The sequence below is a fragment of the Phoxinus phoxinus genome, assembly GCF_949152265.1.
Source record: "Phoxinus phoxinus genome assembly, chromosome: 23".
NCBI lineage: Eukaryota > Metazoa > Chordata > Actinopteri > Cypriniformes > Leuciscidae > Phoxinus > Phoxinus phoxinus.
This window is the reverse complement of record NC_136898.1, coordinates 7,677,643-7,701,477: the sequence shown is the minus strand read 5'-3', so window position 1 is coordinate 7,701,477 and position 23,835 is coordinate 7,677,643. Positions and strand designations below refer to the sequence as shown.

At 37.6% G+C, this 23,835-nt stretch overlaps 1 protein-coding gene across 4 annotated transcripts in view; it reads left to right on the top strand.

Annotated features, from left to right (window-relative positions):
• The window catches only part of msi2a (musashi RNA-binding protein 2a), a 152,561-nt gene that overhangs the window by 76,068 nt on the left and 52,658 nt on the right, over window positions 1–23,835 (top strand). For all 4 annotated transcript variants that reach the window (XM_079598883.1, XM_079598881.1, XM_079598882.1 and 1 more), the window contains exon 7: window positions 10,767–10,815. In XM_079598883.1, coding sequence (XP_079455009.1) covers window positions 10,767–10,815 — 49 coding nt within the window. The remainder of the gene's footprint in view (window positions 1–10,766; window positions 10,816–23,835) is intronic.

Genomic DNA, 23,835 nt, shown 5'->3' with positions numbered 1-23,835 from the left:
GATTCAGTTCTTTTCTTAAGCGCTTTACGCATTTCCATTTTAGAGCAGATTATCAGACTGACACAGGAGAAATTCAGTTTATTTTGCTTTGTCTGGAACCTTATTATGTACTGTCAATGGTTCCGCTGATAAAATGGAGATCCTCTTAAAGGTCTTGAAGGATCTGAGCTGTTTAAGGGAACAGGTGGAGAGGGATTCCACTCGTCGCAGGTCTGTTTTGTGGAGAGAAGCGATGTTGTACATCTATCTGTGTAGTTTTGTTGTACTGTATGTGCACATATGCCAGATGGAAGTCTTTGGCTGCTGCACTGCAAATGTTTTTTGTCATTTCCAGTTATTAGTAAAAGGAAAAAGGAAAAACATTTTGATTTTGATTTATTTTTACTGTTGCTTAATTTGATATTGCCAAAATCCTGGTTTTGGCCATTTTTAATGGGATGGAACTGTTTTCTGTTGATACTTTTCAGTACTTGTATATACACTACCACTCAAGTGTTTGGGGACATTAAGATTTTCTAATGTTTTTTTCAAAGAAGTCTCTTTTGCTCACCCAGGCTGCATTTATCTGTTCAAAATGTTTAATTTTTTAACATTTTAATACTATATTATTGTTTTAAAATAAACTTTATATTTTAATATATTTAAAAAAAAAATATTTATTCCTCTGATGGCAAATGCTGAATTTTCAGCATTGTTACACCAGTCTTCAGTGTCACATGATCATTCAGAATTTATTCTGATATGTTGATTAATATTTTTATGGAAACTGATCCTTTTTTTAAGAATTTTTTGATGAAAAGAACGGCATGTTTTTGAAATGCATATGGCAGCATATTTTGCAGCAAATGTTTCCTAAATAGGCAGCTCTGTTGGTTTTTGACCGGAGCCAGAGAGAGAAAGAGGATTGATGGGAATTTCTGTTTGGCCCTCACCTCCAATCACAGTCTGGAGAGAAAAGAGTCAAAATGCCATTACTTTTCTCATTACATTGAAAATGACAGAAAGCCTCTCTCTCTCTCCCTCTCTCTCCCTCTCTTTTCCTCACTTCTCTCTCTCTCTCTCTCTCTCTCTCTCTCTCTCTCTCTCTCTCTCTCTCTCTCTCTCTCTCTCTCTCTCTCTCTCTCTCTCTCTCTCTGTCTTCCCCATCCATCTTTCTTTTTCTCCATCTGTCTGTCTTTTTCTGTCTTTAGTTTTCTTTCCACAGATTGTCTCTCTCGTTCCCCATGCATCTACCTGACTATCTCTTTGCATCTCTTTCTTTCTCACTTTGTCCTATTCATTCCTTCAGCCCTGTTTGCACCTGGTATTTTCCTTTTTGAGTGATCTGAATACATGTTGGCAGAGCTGAATACAGGTATAAACATAGTCCAAAACTTTTCATGATCATTCAAAACACATTTCAAGGTACCGTACTCAGAAATGCATGTATTTGCGTCACATTTTTTGGTTTAAACTTTGATGCATCCCGGCCAACAGTGAAGGACCGCCTACTCCATCTGTTAATCATTTGCTGCGCTTAATCCAGATTTTCAAAAATTCAAAAGATACTTTTGTGCAGCTTTAAAATAGAATAACTTTGGTTCTCCCGTTTGCCTGTCATCAACATACAAACAGACCAGAGGCCATTACTTAAACATCCGATGTGGAACGATCCAGTTTTAATTGGATCTAATGTAGCTTAATGTAAATGATGGATGATAAATGAACAGAGACACGTGCACCCTCTCTGTATGTGTGGTGAGACTCTCGTGAAGAAATCCAAACAGACAGGCGCAACAGCACAGCGCACGCTTAATTTTGCAGTCAAAATTCAAATGCGTTTGCAAATTTGTTTCAGTTTGTACTTGCGTTTCAGTTGTGCATTAAAGCTTCATGCCAAACTTAACACATCGATCACCCTCTGTCTTCCCAGTGTATTTATAGAAGAAAAGCGGTTGCCAACTTTTACTATGTAGGTAAAATATTATTTTTAATATATTATTTCTAAAAGTATTTTAAATTTAGTATTTTTTATATTTCATATTATATTTAATTATACACATTTTATTAGTAGTAATTTATATTTAATTAAAATATTATAAAATGTAAAAAAAAATATATTTAACACTATTTTATAAAGCTGTTGGAGCCTATTTTAGTGCCAATTAAAATAATATTCTGTTAAATAAAAAATAAAAAAATTAGCATTTTTGTTTAAAAAATTTCAGCCCTTTGTGCATCACTGCTCTCTTCCTTTATCTCTCTCTCTGTCTGTCTCCCTCTCTTTCTTCGCTCTGCTATCGATCGGTCAGCTCTGATGGAAATGTGCTTTTACTGGCTGCTGCTGGTGGAGACGGTTCAGGCTCTTGGATGCTGTCAGACGCTTTCGCAAAGGAATGAAGAAAAATGAGATGAATAGATTGCTGGGGCCGGAGGGAGGAGGGAAGGGGAGATATCTGCTGCTCTGCCGTTCACTGGGAGTCGTCACGGAGCTAAATGAATACTGACATATTTATATTTATTTAAATTAAAGTTGTTGTGGCACAGTTAATGTCAGGAGGATCTTATTTACATACCAATTAGCAGGTTTATTAACCGCTTTTCCTGTTGATTAATATAATTAGCGTGCAGATAAGTGAATGAGAGGATGGCGGCAGGGCTGGTGTGTGTGTGTGTGTGTGTGTGTGTGTGTGTGTGGGGGGGGGGGGGTATTTATAAAAGGGAAAAAAAGAAATCCTGATTTGTGAAGCATTACAACAAAGCAGTCACTTGTGTTAAAACATGTTCTCATGGATAAAGGAATTTCTCAAAGTATGTTTTTGTACCCAGCAAGACCATATTTCCACCTTTACTTCAGTGTATGTGATAAGTAAGTGGATTTTGTGAGCTTCTGCACAGCCTGGATAAATTAAAGGCCTTTTAATAAAATGACCCATAATTGTCCTCCTTGGCAGTTTTGTCTCTATAAAAAGCGTTCTGATGGATGTTGCCATAGTTCACAGATCTGTCCCTTATGGGCCCTTCTGAGTGGCACCCCCCACCGCCCCTGTCAAACACCCCCATGCCCTGAGCATCCCTGCCCTTCCACAGCCTCTCGGCGCCGTGGTAACAATGGACATGCCAAGGTCTCCTATAGAATATGCATCAGTTCATCTTTGTCCTGGTTGGCTGAGGAACCAAGGGCTCATGAATATTTACTCGACAGTTACAGAAGCGCAGATGTTTCTTAAGCCTGTGAAAGAAAATGTAGATTTGAGTCTTGAAATCAGCCTCTTTTTTTCTGTAATTTGTTTGAGTAATTAATTATTTTAAGAAAGAAAAAATAGTTATCTGATTGCAGCAGCCATAGTTTGAATGCAATCTGTCTGATCCATGTTTTTGAGGGTCTGTTCGGAGGACTGTAATTTCTGTCTCATCTGACTTGGCGGATAAAATGGTCATCAGATTTTTTTTCTTCTTCTTTTTTTAGAGAATCAGTCTCCAGTGTTTCTATATTGATTACCGCAAGAGACAGAAAACATTTGCAATGCCCATTTTGTGATGCATCATTAGAGTCTTTCTCTAGCAAGCAGTAAAAATCAACAGTATTTGAAAATGCATGCACACAGAATTGAATCGAAACGTTAGATAACATATATGCCAAGAGATACAAAACCGTTTTCATTCTGACATACAACAGACTTGTACAAACAAACAAAATCTTGCAGACCTAAACTTTTGAACAGACCATATGAAAATGTGAATCAAACGGGGCTTTTCCACCATCCGGCCGAACGGTTCTCAGAACGCTAAGGAATGGTTCCAGTTATATTTCCACTTGAGCTTGGTTCAGCACGAGACGATTACGAACCGTTCTTGGACTGGAGAATGGAGACAACTGTTCTCTGAACTGTGCTGGTATAAAGCGTGAAGTGACGTCGTAACAGCGAAGTTAATAATACAATTAAAATAAATATCTGATCATCCTCCATAACACGGTCGCTATTTACATCATACCATCTGTAATCTCTTGCTTTACCAAAGCAACAAACTGATGCATTTGTATTACATTCCAACAAGCTCCGTTATCAGCCCAACAGTGGAAAATGAAACCATATCTGTACCGGATGGGCCGAATGGGCAGAGAATGGAACAGTTAAGCAATAACAGCGGTGGAAAAGCGGGTTAAGTGTCAGGACATTTCTAACTATTTGATGCACTTTTTATTTAATAAGGTTTGTTAATGCTAGTAAAATTATTATAAACTTATCAAGTGTAGGGATGCATGATATATCAGCCACCTGATAAAAATTTGGCCGGTATATTAAAGCCGATAAATATGATTTATTTATTTCAGCTGAGACTCGGTTCGCCATGATGTTTTTCAATTGCTTGAAATTTGATTGGAATCACTTTAAAAAAAAGAAAATACAGTACAAGTGCAACTTCTGCAGCGCAAGTCTGCCATATTAGACTATATAATATTATAATGAGGAGAACATTATAATTGTGTGTTTGGGACATGGCTTTTAATGGTGAGACTTTTTTGTATTTTTTTTTTACCAGGCTCTCAAAAATGAAATCAAAATTTTGATTTATCGGCTTTCAAATATAAAGAGTTATCGGTAGCAGCCAAAATGTTTATATCTGTCCATCCCTAATCAAGTGGTATCAAAATGGAACAGAACGAGTGAATGAAACTGTTATATGTTCCCTGTGACGTGTGGGCTTGTGTTGATGTATGAAAGTTTTTCCTCTTGAGTTTTCCCGCGCACAGACATTGTTAAAACGATCCCCATTCACACAGATCCGCAAAAACGACTTAAAGTGCTGTATTCTGCTGCCAGGCCATTAGATGGCGATGAAACACTATAGATTGAACACGTAATATGACGTCATCATCTTCACGAAACCCGCTTTGAAACCCGTTTTCAAAACTTTGCGTTTTCAGGCATTCAAAACGCCGCGGTCGGGTAAACGAACAGCCAAAACGCATACGTTTTAAGTTTTTAGTTGAAAACGGTGTCGTGTAAACAGCCCCTGAGTCTACCTGCATGTTACAGAAACTTATAGAGTGAATGAAAGAGTAATAGAATAAACAAACACTAGAAATAACAAAAAAGTGAAAGGACAAAAAACTGAAAGCAATAAACAAAATAAATGGTGAATAAAGGAAGAGCATGAAAAATAATGAGTCATAAAAAAAGATTTGAATCTCTCTCCTGGTTGTAGTTCATTGAGAGGTGCTGAATCTGTGTGTGTTCACCTCATCTCTCTTTTATTTATTTCTATTCTGGAAAGCTTGGAAATGTTCTGTGCAAGTATTTTAATGAGCTGTGATTCCACCTGTACAGTCTTCAGTACAAACACACTCAGGAAGTGCATTCTGTGTGTGTCAGATACATGTGGTGTGCTCTTTGCAGAGTTGTGATGCGACCTGATCCCGGATCAGATGAGAGATCATTCGCTCATGCGTTACATTCTCGCCCTGAGCTAGTAAGATGGGGAATTCCTCAGCGCTCATCTCCTAGGCCTCTCCGAAATCTATCCTACCCAGTCAGGCTGGATTACATCTCCCGTAACTCCATTTCAAATACAAATCATAAATGTGTTTCTCTTTCAGAAAGGTGAATTATTGATACTGTATGTGAGCTGCAATCCCTGGAGAGAGCTCATGAGTTTGAGGAAGAGGAGAGCGAGGATTTTCTCTCTCTCTGCACATATACGTAATCTATGTTTAATGCGAACTGAAGTAGGAATCCTCTTTGCGTGTGTGTGTGGTCTCAGCTTTCCGTCTGTAGCATTAGGCAGTGTTAAAGTATTATTTATATACTTATATTTAACTTAATTAATCTTATATTATTTAGATATAATATTATACATTATAGTATTTACCATTTATTAATATAAAAAAAAATTGTTTAGCTTTAATGTATTAATATTTTTTCATCTACTGTATTTTTAATTTCAGCTTTATTTTAATTAACTATAACAGTTTTAATAGTTTTAGATGCATGTTTCTGGATACATTGATAATCACTATTCACTAATCACTATTAGACAACTAAACTAATGTAATTTACTAATGTAAATCAGACAAGTTGTCTGATTTACAGACAAAATGTTGTCTAGGTAAAAATATTTATTTCATTAGATTTTTTTTTTATAGGTTTGAAAGAATGATTGAAAGACTTAATTTGTTTTATAACTTGATTAATCTGCATTTTTGAACATCTCTTGAATGAACGATTCAATGACAAATGCATTTTTTTGACATTCACTTATCGCCACCTACTGGTTTAAAGATGTGATTGATACGATTTTTATTTGATGCATCAAGTTGTACTTTCAAAAGGGGAATTACTCTATTTTGATAGAGTAAAGTCCATACATGACAACTGCTATCTCTGGCTCAGCGGCAGCACCAATGCAGATTTGAATGTTAGTGTTATTTGGGAATAAGATTGCACGGGTGTTTGGTTTGAATTGAGATCACAATCTTTTTTTTTATTTTTTATTTTTATTAATCGTGCAGCTCTAGTTCACAAATAGCATCTGTGGCATCAGGTCCAATTCAGAAAGTGTGTGCCAGACAAACCATAGCCCACAAATTCTACTGTTTAAGTATTTAACAAATATTTATTTTGAACTGGTTCTTTTTAGATGATTCTGTTGAACTGATTTGCAAAAGCATTTGTATATTGCCTAACTGTAAATGAGAATGTAAAACTGTGAGGTGCATTGCAAATTGGAATTGCTGTAATATTTGATATGATGTAAAATAAACAGCATTGTCTAATTAAAATTTACTAAATGAAACTTGCATTGCTGCACAGGGACTTCTGAAAACACTTTGAAGTGAATGAATCAATTAATCCGTTCTTTTAAAGATGTATTTTTGGTGGTTTTTGCCTTTATTATGATAGGATGGTATAGAGTGGACAGGACGCGAGGTGTGAGAGAGAGATAGGGGAACGGGAAAGGTCCGTGAGCCGTGACTCGAACTCGGGTCGCCCGAAGCACAAAAGCGATATATGTCGTCGCAATGCCCATGAGGCTATAGGCGCCGACAATGAATCAGTTTTTTTATCTGTATTTTTTAAATGTTTTGTCAAGCGATTCACTGAAACAAATGGATTTCCTGATACATCCTAGTACCCACACGTACATATATTAGCATTAGTATTTGTCTTTCAGGTTTTGTGTAGACTTGGAATTAAGCCTCTTCCCCGTTATTATTTGATTCACGGGACCGGACACCAGTTATCTTGCCTAGAAAAATCTTTATTCTTTTGTCAGGAGAGGAACTTGAAGATGTTGTATTCATGCCAGGTCTATGCGTTTCTGTGTTTCTCTGCCGTAGTACAGTAAGATTGAGCATACACAACTGAGTGACTTTAGGTAGAAAAACATTTTGCTTATGTTTAAAAAATGGAATGTATAGCTATCCTCCTGACATTTTTCTAGGAAATTAACTTAAAAACTTAAAAATTATCTTAATTCCAAGTCTACATTTTGACTCATAATTTGAGGTGGAAATATGTGGTTTCCTTATTCAGAAATTAACATATGTGTGTGCTACTTATGTTGAACACATGCTTCACTTTTGTCAAGATTGTGGGTCACAGAGAGTTGACATATTTTACCCAAAATTGGGTTAAAAAGCATTTTTTAGAGTGTGTCATTTGCTTTTCAAATGACACATTTATGTGAGATTGTGTGGGTAATTCAAGGTTCCCACAGTCACGGAGAATCTGGGAATATCAGTGAATTTAATTATTAGTGTGAATTGTCATTAATGAAATTCTAAAAAGTGTAGTTATGCTAGATTGTCTAATTATGCTCAGCTCCTAATATTCTAGTGCAGTATCTATAAAATGATTAAAAAGGCTTCTTCAGTAATCAAAAATGACCGGAAAAGTCATGGTGGAATCATGGAAATTCAATGGTCAAAAGGTGTGGGAACTCAAGTTGTGGTTGATCATACAGCTGTCAGGATGTGTTTACTGGTCTGTAAAATCGTATTTCTCCCCTGCTCTTTCATTATTGCTGCAGTTTCTCTGATTAATTATTCATAATTCCTGTCTTTATGGTGTTTTATATGTAATCTTACCTATATGAATGTGTCTGCCCTTCTAGAGATGTTTAAAATCATATTGACATTCCTGACCGGAACATAAGCCGCTTTTACCCCTCTGTGTGATGGAAGAATCTTCTCTAACGTTTAGCTGCAGGAAGTGGACTTTTCTCCTTTATTTCTACAAATATGGACTATATTATTGGACTACATAGTCCAGAGAGTCCAGTAGAGTTTCAGTTCTCCTTTTAGAGTGATAAGAGCTCTGTCTGCCTCTTCAGCTTTCCTTTCAGGAGCACAGAGAAATGTGTGTGTGTGTGTGTGTGTGTGAAGAGGTCCTTAACCTCCCATCAGATAGAGGCAGAGAGGCATTTTAACAGTCCAGTGACAGACACTTTTGAAAAAGACTTTCAGTGCTACACTGATTTCACCAGCTCAATGTGCGTTACTGGTGTGTGACTCATTTCTGGTCTTCTCACAACTTCTCTGGTGTCCTGTGTGTGTAAACGATAGTATACAAGCACACTTACGTACACTCCAAAAGCATGTTTCGAGGTCTTTCAGATGTTTGTTTGCACACAGATGTTTGAGGAATCACATTAAAAATAGCTAGATTGCTGGTGTAGACTAGACTGGGTGGGAAGTATAAGATAGGATATAGAGAATATAGAATATGGTGAGATATGATATATGAGATTAGATATGATATATTAGATGAGATATGATATGGACAGGTATGCTACTGTATGGACTAGACTAATCTGATCTGATATATATGTTCTGGACTGGATTGGTCTGGTCTGATATGATGTTTTGCTATGATCTAGAATAGATTGGTCTGGCATGTTATGATCTTGTCTGGTCTGATACATGATGTGAAATGATACGAGCTACAATAGATTAGGCTCGATTGGTCTGATCTGATATTACAGATATGATCTGAACTGGTATGGTATATTGTATGGGCTATCTTGACTGATTTTGGCTGCGTGTCTCAAAAACAATTTAAGCCTAAGCAGATCATAGAACCATGGCCACTAATGGTCTCTAGTACGATCAACTTAGCTCACAATGCTTTTGAGAAACGCTGCCCTGATCTGGTCTTGCATGAAGTCCGGTCTGGTCTGATATATGATGTGGCATGATATATGAACTACAATAGGCTGGATTGGTCTGATCTAATATGTTATGACTGTTATGAAACTGTATGGACTACTAGACTACTGACCTGGTCTGATATATGACTGTATATAACTGTATGAACTACAATAGACAAGACTGGTATAGTATTCATAGTATGGACTCGTCTGGTATGATATTATGTGAAATGAACTACACTAGGCGAGTCTAGACTGGTATAGTATGAACTGGTCTCTTCTGATATTGTATGAACTGGTCTCTCTCGTCTGATCTGAACTTTTCTGATATGTGATCTGATGTGATATGAAGTAGAATCGACTAGACGAGTATTGTAGGGTCTGGTCTTGTCTGCTGTTGTCTGTTCTGGTTTCCTCTGAGAGCAGCAGGCTCAGGTTTGCTTCCAGCTGTTAACCCATAGTTTTATAAATATGTCTGTTCTCTTTTTGTCCATGATCAAAATGTTTAACCCCACACTGCTCGAGGTGGAACCGCTGTAGGTCCATTTGAATGTGTGTATGGGTTAGCCATGGTGCTCGTGTGGGCGGTGCAGGTTTGACTCCTGCTGCTGTGATATTTTAATTCTCCGCTATTAGAGACACGCCATGACCCCTGTGTGTGTGTGTGTGTGTGTTTCTACCCACCAGCCTCATACTAGGGTCCCCCGCTGTGCTGGACAGTCTGTCTCTTACACTCAGACAACTCCTCATGTTACCTAGCGACCGTATCCAGGAGGCAGGCAGTGCACGGACACATGGACCGCTTTGTCTCCCCCTGAGACACACTCACTCTCTCTCTCTCTCTCTCTCTCTCTCTCTCTCTCTCTCTCTCTCTCTCTCTCTCTCTCTCTCTCTCTCTCTCTCTCTCTCTCTCTCTCTCTCTTCTCTTTCTCTTTCTCTTTCTCTCTCTTTCTCTCTCTCTTTCTTTCTCTCTCTTTCTTTCTCTCTCTCTTTCTTTCTCTCTATTTCTCTCTCTCTCCCTCTCTCTCTCGTGAGTCATGAAGGGCAAATTACTCTAGACTCTGCCGTCTCTCTGTAGGATTGTCTGTGTGTGTGTTTTCTGTTAAGAATCTGCCTGCATCATTCAGAGGTTTCTTGTCATGCAATTGTCCTGTTAGCAAGGAAACTGAAAACACAGCATGGCATCAGTGCTGCTCTACAGAAACTTTGTCGTACATTTGTTTTGACGGAAATGTTTGTTATACAAAGGTGCTGCTTGACATCTGATCTTCTTATTGATGATCTGGTATTCTTATCAATCTTTGAAAAATATTCTGATATTTTAAACTTGATGAGAGTGATGCAATAATTAAATTCCTATCATAAAAAGAGTTCCAGTGACTTTACTTTTGTTAAACATCCCATCTGGATTTGATTTAAAGATACATTAGAGAATGAAATGGATATATTGTCAGTGTTTTAAAAACACTGAATCAATCTCACATGTCAACATTATCTTAACTGCCTCAATTGCTGACCTGTGGTGCCTGTGCATTGTCGTCCTGGTCAAGTACAAGTCATTTTTAGTACCATATACTTTGCACAGTATGTTCTTTGACTCATGAGTGTGTGCTTTGTTTTGTTTGTTTTTTCAGGTAGAGGATGCCATGCTAATGTTTGATAAAACTACAAACAGACATAGAGGTAAGACCATTACAATTATTTAAGTAATACTGCTAAATATATATTTGAGAATACTTTAATGTTGTAGAGGTCACACAGAGCTGTGTGTGAGAGACAGTCACTGACTTTTTTTTTATATATAATGGTCTATTTTGCACACTTCCATTCAAAGTTTTTTTTTTTTAATGTTTTTGGGAGAAGTCTTATGCTCACCAAGTTTGCTTTATTTGATAAAAAATACAGTAAAAACAATAATATTTTGAAATATTATTACAATTTAAAATGTTAACCCTAAACTTTGAATGGTTTTGTATTTCGGTTTCTATCTAATGCATTTTTTTTTATCAACTCAACAAAAAGGTGGTTGAGTCAATAAATCCACAAACAAAAACACACAAATAGCACTTGTTGAGAGTTGTACATTAATTTTGTCTGTATTTCATTGTCAGTTTTTTGTGTTCAAGTTTTCATCTTTGTAATCCTTGCAAAATGTTTTGGCAGTGCACTATTCCTAAAGTGTGACAAAAAATACTGTAATTAATACTGTCATTTGTATTTCATTAAAATAGAGAGATCTGCACAGTAAAGAACATTTTCGTGAGGGAAAGGTTTATTGTAAATGAGAGAGATGGACAAAGATAGTGAATGTTTATAAAAACATTCAATGATTTTCAAACAAAATTATTTTAGGTTGTGAGAGCGCATATCCTTCAGACTAATTTTTTCACACATACTTCTCTCCCGTGTCCTTCATGCCCTCCAGGTGACTGTTAAACTGCTGTTAAAAGACGCTCTTTGTCCGCCTCCATTCTTTTCTCCCCCTCTTTCCCTCTCTCTCACTCTCTCTCTCTCTTCTTTCACTAAAGAGACTGCAGCAGAATCTCACTGGCATTTTCAGTCTGAAATGAGGATGATTGTGTTGGAAATTGAGCTCCAAAGCTCCATCAGTCCTGCTGCCCCAGTGCATTGTGGGAACGTGCATTGGCTCTCCTGTGGGCGCATGGATCAGGGATGTTATTCAGACGTTGAAGCGGTTTTGTGGCAGGAATTCATGCTGTTAATTACAGATGTAATGGTGTGATTTTCATCAGGGCTCTGCTGGTTGCTTTTGTGAGCAGTTTGTGTGCTGTTACAGTGAATACCCAAAGGCCATACAGCCCTCGCTCTGCCAGAACACACACTGTGTTTGCAATAACATGGCATCATACAAACCAACGTTTATAGCATGTTATTTTTAAAATTGTAGAAATCGTTCACATTGTGAAACAATGAATGTTTTAGTTGGGTTGTTGCATTTTTCATAGAAATGCATTCAGGGTTCAATGTTCAAACATGCTTTTTCTGCTGCTCTTAACAGTAATTGTGAGACTTGTGGGATTACGTGTGACGAGGTGTACATTTCCTGAGGAACACAGACAGCTAGTGATAACAAAACATCTTAAATCCATGTGTTTTTGGATATATTGTTGCCTGACATTCTCAGATGTCTTCTAAATCTTAAAGTGATTTTGAGACTTGCATTGTGGGAAATATTGTTATCCTTAAGCATGCTTTACATGTTTTAAAATATTTCAACATACAACTCAGTGCACAATGCATCGAGTACACATTGCATTCTTGGCATGGCCAGTAGGTAGACAAATAAATGGATAGACAGTGGAAACATGGAAAGTAGGGCTGCATGATTACTCGAAATTAAACCATACGCGTTTTGGCAAAGGCTGCAATTTGTTTTTTAAATGAGCAGCTCGTCAGAAAAGCATGGCTCTGTCATCAGTATTAAATGTTGCTGCATCTGAAAGCCAGAGCACTCTCACACAGAAACTCCAAATGTGCCCCACAGAAGTACGGTAACGCACGTCATTCCAGTAAATCCCTATGGGCATGAATGCTATTGCTGCTGTAGCTGAATAAACTGAAGATTGATTAAACTTGACAAATAAAATACACCCACGGCTACGACAATATAGGGTTTATCGGAGTTCTTCAAGCCTTCTCGGGTATTTTCATGATAAAGTATATTTATACTTCATTACTAATCGACATAGCCTTTGTCACTGTATAGAATACAATGGAATACATCACATCTTCTCAAACACTCTTTCAAACACTCAATTAACCCTCTGGAGTCTAAGGTGTTTTTGGGGTCCTTGAGATGTTTTGAAATGCCCTGATATTTTTATTTTTTTCAGTTGCTTATAAACATATTAATGGCAAAGGTGTAATTACACTCTATTTAGCACGAACATGACTATCATAATATGTGAGCAACATGTATGTACATGTTTGCATTTTTGAGAGAATATTATTTATGCGTGGTTATTCAAAAAACTCAAACTTAAATGTTCTGATATAAGACCACAAACGACCAACTTCACATATTCCCACAATACTGTTGACTAATGGATGTTGTCGGCTAGAGTATTTACTTCAAAATGATCTGAAAATCATCCGGGCTAATCGTTCACATTAAACAATAGATTGATTTAAATTTTGTAAGACACTTTTTGTTTGGAAAGGCAATATGCAGGGGGGCGTGAATGATCCAAGAAGGTCATGAATAATGTCCTCATTCACACCTGGAGAAGACAAAGAAGAGCTGCTAATGCTGCATACTAATGAGCCTTTCACTGAGTGTGTCACTGAGCCACACAGAATGCAAAGACAACACACACACATATATATATATATATATATATATACATACACATACATACATACACACACACACACATCTACAGAATTGGTTCAGAGTTGGAAACATCTTGAAAAAAAGTGTATTTTTCCACAAACTGTGTAATGCTTGCAAATTGTATAATATCCAAGGTAAACATTTCTAGTAATTGTGCAGTTAATTCTCATTCGTATTTTCAGAAAGTTTTGGATTATGTAGGCTATCCTCTCCCCAAATTTGTCACTAATAAAACACAAAAATAATTTAAAGAGAAGGCTTATATTGACCTTTTAAGATTTTGTTTGCACCTTGGAAATTAGGTTTTGATGTGGCAGTACAAACTTCTTTCATATTTCGTCTGTAACATATCGTCTTTTATAATATAGCCTATATTAGGGCATAAATGTTAATTTGCAGTTTAAAACGTTGCTTATACAAAGACATTTTATTTCAACGTATTCAGTCGATTTTTACTCATCTCAGTAGGCAATAGATATTTCATTCACACACACAGACACGCGCGAGCTGTAACGTTAGTAAACAAACGCATGCACATGTGCCGTTCATTCATTCAAACACAGAAACGCGATTCAAATTTAAACAGTCTTTTGCGGATTACAGACACCAGTTCATATCGCGATTAGAACAAAGCACTTACTGATGATCTGCAGCTGGGTCCGTTGTTCGGCTACTCCAGCACGTTTGAGGTAAAATTTCCAGGATAATCACGATATTATTAGCAGAGCTATTCCTCACAGCGAGTGTGTTGTCCAGCTGTTGTGGGCGTTGACTGGTTTGCATGTGTTGCTCCAGATTATCTGTGTTTGAATAGCGCGCGCTCTCGATGGGCGTGTCACATTAGCGGAGTAATGAGGTGCCAGAAAGATAATGAGCACAGCTGATCTCTCGCTCTTTTTATATAGATTACATAAACAGAGAATATTTGTTTTAGATTTGAATTAGATAATTTAAAACTACACACTTAAATGATTATAGAGATATATAGCTCATGTCTGAGTGAATAGTATTCGCTGAGTTTTATTTGAGTTTAGAGAAGTGCTTCAGAAAAAAAGTTCACGGAGACGGAGAGGCATAAAGCACTCCCTGTTTACTTTCTTTATTTTACAAAAGCACAATGTTTTATTTCGATTGTAAGTGGACACATAAAAAAGTAGACATTTAACAGCTAATTTTTTCATATTTCTTAAGTCTGTATGACCAAAACCGACGGAGTATTTTAGGTCTATTTTGCTGCTATGTAAAAAAAAACGAGCAAAACGCGCCCGCGCGTTTGCCGACCTCAGGGGGTTAACGTTATGAAGTGAGTTTGGAGTAAATGGGACATGAGGTTCATAAATGCTTATGTTTGGAAAGATGTTTGACGCATGTTGCTTTTTCAAATGCATGTTCTGAGCGACTCAAACTCGCAGTGCTTTCAGATGGAGCAGCATTTACTACTGATCACAGAGCCGTGCTTCACTGACAAGCTGCGGGTAACAAATAATCACAGCCTTTATGATTTCATAATTGCACTACTGAGCCAAATCGTTTTAAGCGCGATTTCAGGTTCATTGTGATTGTGTGCAATATAGATAGATAGATAGATAGATGGATGGATGGATGGATGGATGGATGGATGGATGGATGGATGGATAGATAATCACATAAATATGATTTCCGATCTGTTATGCAAGAAGTTCCCAGGAGGACTTGAATCCAGCATCTCTCTTTTCCTCCGTTTACTGCAGTAATTCACATATTTCAGTGTGACATCTAAAACACTTGTGTAATCCAAACTCTCATTTCCCTGTCAAACACCCTGCTAGTGTCTGACAGAAGGTGGTTTTGAAGTGATGTTGGCAAAAGGTGGTTTAGTCTAGATTTTTTATTTTGGCTGCTCGTGTAGGAGGGCACTTTTAATGCAGTGCTGAAGGCGGAAGCGCCGTTCCCATCATTCTGCATTAAATACTACACGCATTAACTTCCCCTTTACTGTGCATTGCTACTACATTTATTCACCTGTCTCAAGTGCATTTTTCCTAAAGAATGCATTTTTTCTCTTCGCAACAAAAGACACAGTAGCACAGTCACACCTGTAATTCCCATGGCAGAAGTTCTGCTTCTTTTGCTCACCCAATTTCCCTGAATATAAAAGTCTGCCAGGATGATGAAAGCTGGTGTAACGTCACGGATGCTGATGGTCCTGCTCAACAGGCTTCCGAACGAACGTCTGATTACAGCTGGAACTTTCTGATTTTCAAATGATGTAAGTAAAAGTAACAGTGTCTCGGTTTGATCAACAGAGAGCATGAATTATGACTTTTATTGTTGAGCTGCATAGAGAAAAGAAAAGGAGAGAGAGAGAAGCAGGTGTTGGGCTGAGTTAGGAATTTTTGGCCATGGATGAGGTTTTGTTTTGTGTGTTTCCTGGATGCTCCAGAGGACAGGATTGTTCCTGGAAGACGAACAGAAGGTGGTATTGTGTGTGTCTGTAATCTGCTTACCTGGATCAACGTTCCCTGGACTCAAGACAGTCCCCAGCCTGTGTGTGTGTGTGTGTGTGTGTGTGTGTGTGTGTGTGTGTGTGTGTCTGTCTGTGTTTGTGTCTGTCTGTTTGAGTCTGATAACTTTGTGGCATATTACAGTATTTATTTATGTGTAAGTGCTTTAAGGTGTGTCATTGATATTCTGCTTTCATTCAGACTCTCTGATTGTAGAGAACAAGATAGTCGGATCCACAATCAAGAGCAGGACATTTTCAGCTCTGTCATTTGAGAAACACTCTCTCTTTCATTATCTCTTCATTTCTCTTGCTCTCTTACCAACTATATATATAATGTGTGTATATATATATATATATATATATGTATGTGTATGTACTGTATACAAAGCCGGTGAAAACCTTTTAACAGGATGAAGATGTGTAAATTTTTTATTTTTTTAACAATTTTGTTTAAATATCTTTTTTTTTTTTTTTTTTTTTTTTTTTTTAGTACCGTACTACCTTTCGGAATTTACAGAAGATACATGTTTCCCGGAAGACAAAATACAATTTACCTTGATCTTCAAATTAAAAAAGTCGACTAGCAGCAGTATCGTTTAATCGACTTGTCGAATAGTCTTGCACATCCTTAGTGACCCTGAAACAAAAGAGATAAAACTAGGCTTCTTAGCTTTACAGCAGCATGAAGTATCTTTTTGTATCCCTAACCAGTTCCTCTTTAGCCCAGTTACGATTAAACTGGGTGTTTAGAGAGATCTGAGAGGAAGAGAGGCAGAAGAGCTGTTTCGAGGAGCCGTCTCCTCAGGAAATGAAAACACTGCCTCTCAATTGTTATAGTATGCGACCTTTAACCTTTTAATCTCCTGGAGCTAATGTATATGCTGTAAATATACAGACTTGTGGGAGAGAATCAGGGACCTTAACACAGGTTAAACTCTCTCAGATTGAGGCCAACGTGAGAAATGCTGAGTCCACAGTGTGTTTGGTTTATCAAATACATCCTTGTGCAAACATATTACATTCCTGGCTTATTCTGTATATATCTTCTAATAGCTTACTGACCTGTCCAATATGCCCTATCAAATCCCTGTACGCTGAAATCCAGCTATGCCATCAGAGAGATTTACTTTACATGTACAAGGGAGGAAATACATATTAACAGACACAAATGAAATGAATTGATCTACACACATGCAGTCTGGGTTAGCTTAGAAAAACTATTGTATTTTGAGAAGTTTCTGACACATCTAGAAGTCATGTTATTGCATTCAATTTCACAATGAGCAGCCTGGAAAAGATTCTACTTCCTGCTTATTCTTCGACATGAGCTGGACTTTGCAAGGACTTATGGTAAAAGCCAGTGGCTTTTAGATCACAGATTGTCCTCCAAAAGGTTTGATCAAACATGCTGTCTCAACTAAAATGGACAGCCTCGGTTTGGGGAGGGACAGTGGTCGTGACATCGTCCAGGTCTACACAGCTGCCCAATTATAAAACGTGTTTGTCTGTTTTGAGTGCAAACCTATTGTCCGTCTGTTGATCAAGGAGTGTGTAAATATTAGGCAGTGGAAATGTGCATTTACTCTGTGGGGAACTGTTTTCTTATTAAACAAGTGCTGGCAGCTTCTCAGGGTGAATCTTATAAATTTCTAATGCAGTGAGCATCACTAACAGCTGTTTCCCTCAAGCAGTCGAGAGGGAGAGAGATTACACACTCCTGTCAGCATATGATTCCTTGACTTCTTTGGCATGGCTTAAAGTTCAATATTGCCAAAGTATCATGAAATATGACACAATTTCAAGATTTTTTTAAATTAATATTAGATTATTTGTGTGGCAGGGTGCATTATCCTGTTGAAAGAGGACACTTCCACCAGCGAACACCATTGTCATGAAGGGATGTACCTGGTCTGCAATGTTCAGATAGGTGACGCATGTCAAATTTACATTCACATGAATGGCCAAACCCAGGGTTTTCCAGCAGAACATTGCCCAAAGCATCACACTCCCTCCACTGGCTTGACTCCGTCCCACAGTGCATCCTGGTGCTGTCACTTCCCAGTTTGTGTGTGAAAGACCCAAATACTTTGCAAAATACCTAAATATTTTGTAATCTTGCATTTGATAATTGTGAATTTTTAATTGTTTGACAATTTTCTCATGAAATTTGGCACCTCTGTGCTGCAGCCATCAAAATAAAAAATTGGCCAGATTAATTGTATATAAACCATGAAAAGATTGGAAATCTTTGCATTTTATTGCATTTTACAAAATGACCCAACTTTTCTGCAATTGGGGTTTTGTATATACAGTATACAGTATATGTGACCCGTGCTGGCAAAACGAGTAGGAATTTGCATAGGCTAATTACAAGCTACAGGCAAAACAAGTGAGAGTTTTGGAGGTTTTCACAAAAATATGTTCATTAAGTCTAGCAATCCTAATGCTCCAAATAGCAAATGAACATCTAAAAGTGTCTTTATTTGTACATTTTCTGTGAGGAGTACCTTTCCTTTGTCCATGAAAAATGCTGTTTTTTCCCTCTGCTAGCTTCTCGACGACGAGTTTCCCCTCAGCACATGTTTGGTAACGTTTTAAAACGCAGCATTCCAACTTTGTGAATATTCATAGCGAATTCTCAATAGCATGAGTCTGAACCAATGAAATGTGATTTTGAAACTGATGCTTATGTAAACAAAACAATCTTCCTCAGTCTGACTGAGAGTTCCAAAGCATGCGCACAAAGATGTCTCAGACAGCGCGATCCCGATATACACGCATACACAGAATTACAGTATTTCAACAAATCTGTCTTGGCGAGTATTCACGCAAATATTATCTTTTATGTCTTAAATTAACTTTTGGTGAACTGTTGTGGAAAACCATCTGTGTAACATTAGATCTGTGCTGTATACTAGGTATTAACATATAGGCTGTCTGTTTCATTCATTTTAATATCTAACAATGGTATCAAGGGGGAAAAAAATTAATATTTTTATTTCCTTTTAGATATTTGGTTTTGACTTGGTGTGCCAAATTTGGTGTTATTATTGATTGTTTTGAAACCTTCACAAAACTTTTACTCGATTTTCTGATTCCAACGAATCATACATCATTTTGAAGTTTTTTTTAATAGAGAATGTGAAAATACATTTGTGAAAATGTCCTCGTTGTGACTCATTTATAAAGTATAATTCTCTAATGTTTGTCTATTAAAACAATATATTTTCTCTCTCTTAGAACAATAAATGAATGTTTGACGCACATCTCAATCCCGCAAGAAGAGCTAGATAGCTCTGAGTGGTTCAGAGAGAGCTGTATCACTGAGGTTATAAGAGCCAAATGTGGTGTTTGTGTATTTATATATTGGGTGTTGTTTCTTGTTTGTACAGTGGGTGTCGCTCTAATGTTACCTGAGGTCAAATGCATAAAAGAAGCATCCAAACTGCCAACAGGAAGGGGGGTTTGGCCCGGAAGGACAAACGGTTTTTGACCGCTGTGGCGCATATAGGCTGAAAACTGATTGTTGACAATGTAATTGTATACTAATATGATTTGCCTGTGAAACTGGATAAATGGATATTTACCTCTGCACGGTAGAAACAAATAAACGCAATAATCAGCAAGACAAACGCCTGGACATTCTTAAGACCGAAGCCAATGGTAACAGAAAACAAAACAAACAGCGCGTCAGCCAGGGCATTACGGGGCTAAACCACCCCAGTAGCTGCTAGTATTAGACTGAGCGGTTACAGAGGTCTTCAGCGAGACAGGCTTGTCTGATGAATGTGAATCAGGAGGATTGGACAGCACTCATCAGCTCATCTGGATCTGAACTCTGACAGACAATTTTGATTAGATCCAGACGTCAGGAGTTTCGCTCATTCCATCAAGTAAAGAAAGATCTGCCATGCTGCACATAGCTTTCAGACTATCGCTAACTAACAGATTCTCTCACTTCGATTAATTTAACATTAAACAGTCTTGATTTGCCTATAGGAATCTAGTTCTGGATCCATAATTGCATCTTTAAACTAACTCGTACGACTCTTTTGAAGAGAGTTAAAATTGTCTATCGTTGATAACAGTAATATTTTGCAAAGATGAGCTGAGCTGACAGGCTGTCAATCATTCTAAAATTTTATCTCTTATCGGCGCAGTGATTACTGTTGGCATGGCGATGGTGACGCGCTGCTAATTGAGCTGAACGTGAATTCGTTTTCTCCTGCGTGATTGCGTCTGTCGCACGCTTGTCAGAGGTTTGAATTAAATTGACGGGCTCGCGGGCCGTATATATATGCATGTGTGGTCTCTGGGATCCCCTTCGGTGTCATTTACATTTTGACGAGGATGCTCTCCACTCGTCTGTTTTTCATGTAAGACAGATTCAGAGAAAATCAATCGTATTTCTCAAGCGAAATTGAGTCACAGCAGCTATTAAGTGGCTTGACTGTATGCAGTGACGAAGAGGCGGAGAATCTCATGAATATTGAATGAGGTTCTTTGCTCAGGTGAGAAAGACTTTGTCTCATAAGCTGATCTCGGAGCAGCAGGGCATGTTTTACCATGCGTTCAATAGTCGGTGTGGCTGCACAACTGTGTCCATCCACCCGTCTCTCTCTGAAGCGTTCCCACTCTCTGTCTCTCTTTGTGGCAGGAATCACAGCAGATCACAGAGACTCTTTGATATGCGTGTGTGCTATGAGAACGGAGAGGAAGAGGTCTTTGAAAGTGGGGAGGTCTCAGTTGCTGGGCTTTTCACCACTGTCAGAGTTGAAGGAACAGCTTTTATATATCAGCACAACCTTAACACACACACAAACACACTCTTTTTCTCTCTGTAACCCTTTTTTTTCCCAAAGCGCTCCACCCCTCGTATCTTCTAGAGAAGTGTTCCCAGGAGAGACTGTTTCCTCGTCCTTGTTTCATTTTTTTTATTTCTGTAAATGTCACATCTCTTCTCTGTCCCTGTACAAAACCATTTTTTGTCTTTTCTACTCCGCTCCTTTGTTCTCATTTCTCTCCACCTTTCCATCCATCCGATCCATTCCTTTGCAACTTATTTTTCCCACCGTTATGTTTGTGTGTGGATGGATGTAGAATGACTCATTCCTCCTTCACATCGGGAAAACATCACACCTGAAAACAATAGATATGTTTTAAGCATCGATTGATCCGCCTTTCTCTATAGAATCTCTCTATAGCTCTCTATATAATATTCTATCATTCTCTCTACATTGTTCCAGCATTTTCTGTACAGAATCTTTCGTTCTAACATTCTTTTTGTCTGTGGGTCGGTCTGTCAGAAATATTGCAAATGTAAATATATCGCAACAGCTTGCAATAACTGCATGATTTTAATACTGCAAAAGATTATAAAAAGTCCAAGTTTTAGATTGACGCAGAGAGTAGACTGGACACATGACTGTTACATATATGTGACATGCTTAATGTTATTAAACTCAATAAACAGTACTCAAGCTGCCTCTCAGGCAGAGCGTGATCCCTAATTCAGTTTTCTTCTGTAGCTCATATAGACAAATACACACAATCATGTCAAAATGTCTGTCTTGGTGAGCAGTCGTATAAACGCAGTGAGTTGTGTCTGAAGTGGACCAAACAGTTGAGAAAGAGAGCGCGTGTGCAACAATGCAGCTCTTAAAGTGACAGCAGCGTAATAAACCGTCTGTGAGCTTAATGTTACTCAAACAACAAAAGACAAGAGAAAGTCACTCACTGCTCTTGACTGAATAACTTTTGTAGCATTAATAAGAATCAGTATATAATTAATTCATGGAGTGAAGACTAAGCAGGGTTTTATTTTTACATTTGATTATTCCATTTCTGTTGTTAAATAAACCTAATGTAGGCCTACATGAAACCCTAAAGCCCCGGTTTACACTGGCATTAAAACTACACATACTTTTTTAAATGCAGTAAAAACTGCTGTTCACTTTCAGAAGATGTAGGGATGCTTTCTGCTCACAAAAATAGAATGTGAAACGTATGCTGGTTATATCATTTTCAGTTTTTAAATGTATTTAAAAATTATTTATTTATTTTACAAACTTAAATAATTATCGTATCGCATATCAAATTTCGCATTTAACAAGCTATACTGCCTTTTTCTTCAATATCGTGCATCCCTACTATCTATCTACGTATCTTTCTATCTGTCGGTCAGTCTGTCATCAATCTATCATTCCCTCTATTATTCTCTCTCTCTCTCTCTCTCTCTGTTCTATCATTCTCTGTACAGTGTATCATTCAGACGTTCTCTCTCTGAGTCTCTTCCTGTGTTTTCTTTCTGTTGTTCTTTCTATTTATTGTGCTGTTGTTCTCTTACTTTGGTTTTCAGTCAATCAATCGATAGATTGTTTCTTCGTTCTCTCATTTGTTCGATATTTCTATCTCTTTTTTATTGTTCTCTCTCACTGTTCTTTACATTTATCATACTATTGTTCTCCATCTTTTTCAACCCTTTCAAACAAGGCTTCCATTCAAGTTTCCATTACAAATTTATCTTGACAAACCTTTAGATTTTTTGTAAAATTCTCATTTGAATTTACTTTAATTCTACATTCAAATTTAAGTAGCAGTTTTGCATCTGTTTGCTACCTAATTTATATTAAATGCAAAGTTGTAATTTAAAATACATTCTGAATTTAGTCCTGGTATGTAGTGGCAGTCAATATCAGTCATTTTATAGGAGAAGTGTAAATATTAGATTTATAGGAGTGTGTGTTGTTATTAGGATTGAGGGAAATCCATGTAGCGGTTGTTTAATCCAGATCTACTCAACAGGAAGCCTCTGGTCCTTCTGTTCAATAGACCTTTGAAAAGCTGTGAAACTCTCCACAAGTACCTGAGACTGTCTTTTTTTTCCCCTCATTTCCTTTCTATCACATGCTTGTGCATTCTCTCTCTCTCTCTCTCTCTCTCTCTCTCTCTCTCTTTTTCTCTAGTAGACCATTTCCTCTTTTCCTCTCTCCTTCTCTCTCGCTCTAAGCTCTTGGGGCGGGCCAGCGTCCTTTCAGTCTTCAGATTTCATTTCAGGTCTTTTATCTCCAGAGGACAAAGCAGCCCACTGGCCCTTATCAGAGACACACACACTCACGTATAACATGCACACACACACACTCTCATCTTTGTCCAGAGAGAGCTGTCAAGAGCTGTTTGATGGACTGAAGGATGAAGACCTGCCTCTCCATCCTCCTCTTCAACAGATCGGTCACACACAGCTATGGGCCATGGGCAGGTTCTGCTCACCTGTAGATCTGATTCTTTTGGTGTTCAGTGATGGTGAAATTGTCTTCATTGATTTATATCCAAGTGTTAGAAATGACCCATGTTTTGATTGTCTAACCTTAAAGTACTAGTGTAGTTCACTCGTCGTCCATCAGAGGTGCCAAGTTACAGAACACAACGCACATGTTATCTGGGACACATTAGCATTTACCCACAAATGTGATGTTATAGTATATGTTTTTTTTAATCTCCAAATGCTACTTTGATGTCATATAATCATGACAACCATTTTGAACTGTGAGTTTAGAGTATGTCTAAATAGTGTATTATTTTTAAATAAGAATATTTATTATTTCTCCTTATGATTCTACACACAGTTGGAATGAGGAATGAGGCCATTTTTGCACAAATTGGATTTCAAAGTAATAAAACGCTTATAGAAATATTTAGGACATTGATATCATGCTGTTTGAGGCAAACAAATGGAAAGACTTTGTGTAGATGCATTTGAAAATGATTGAGCAGCTCACACACACATACGCACACATTCCACTTACAAGACCAATATGTGCTTTTATGAAATACCTGCCCTTACAGCATAAATCACCATTAACAA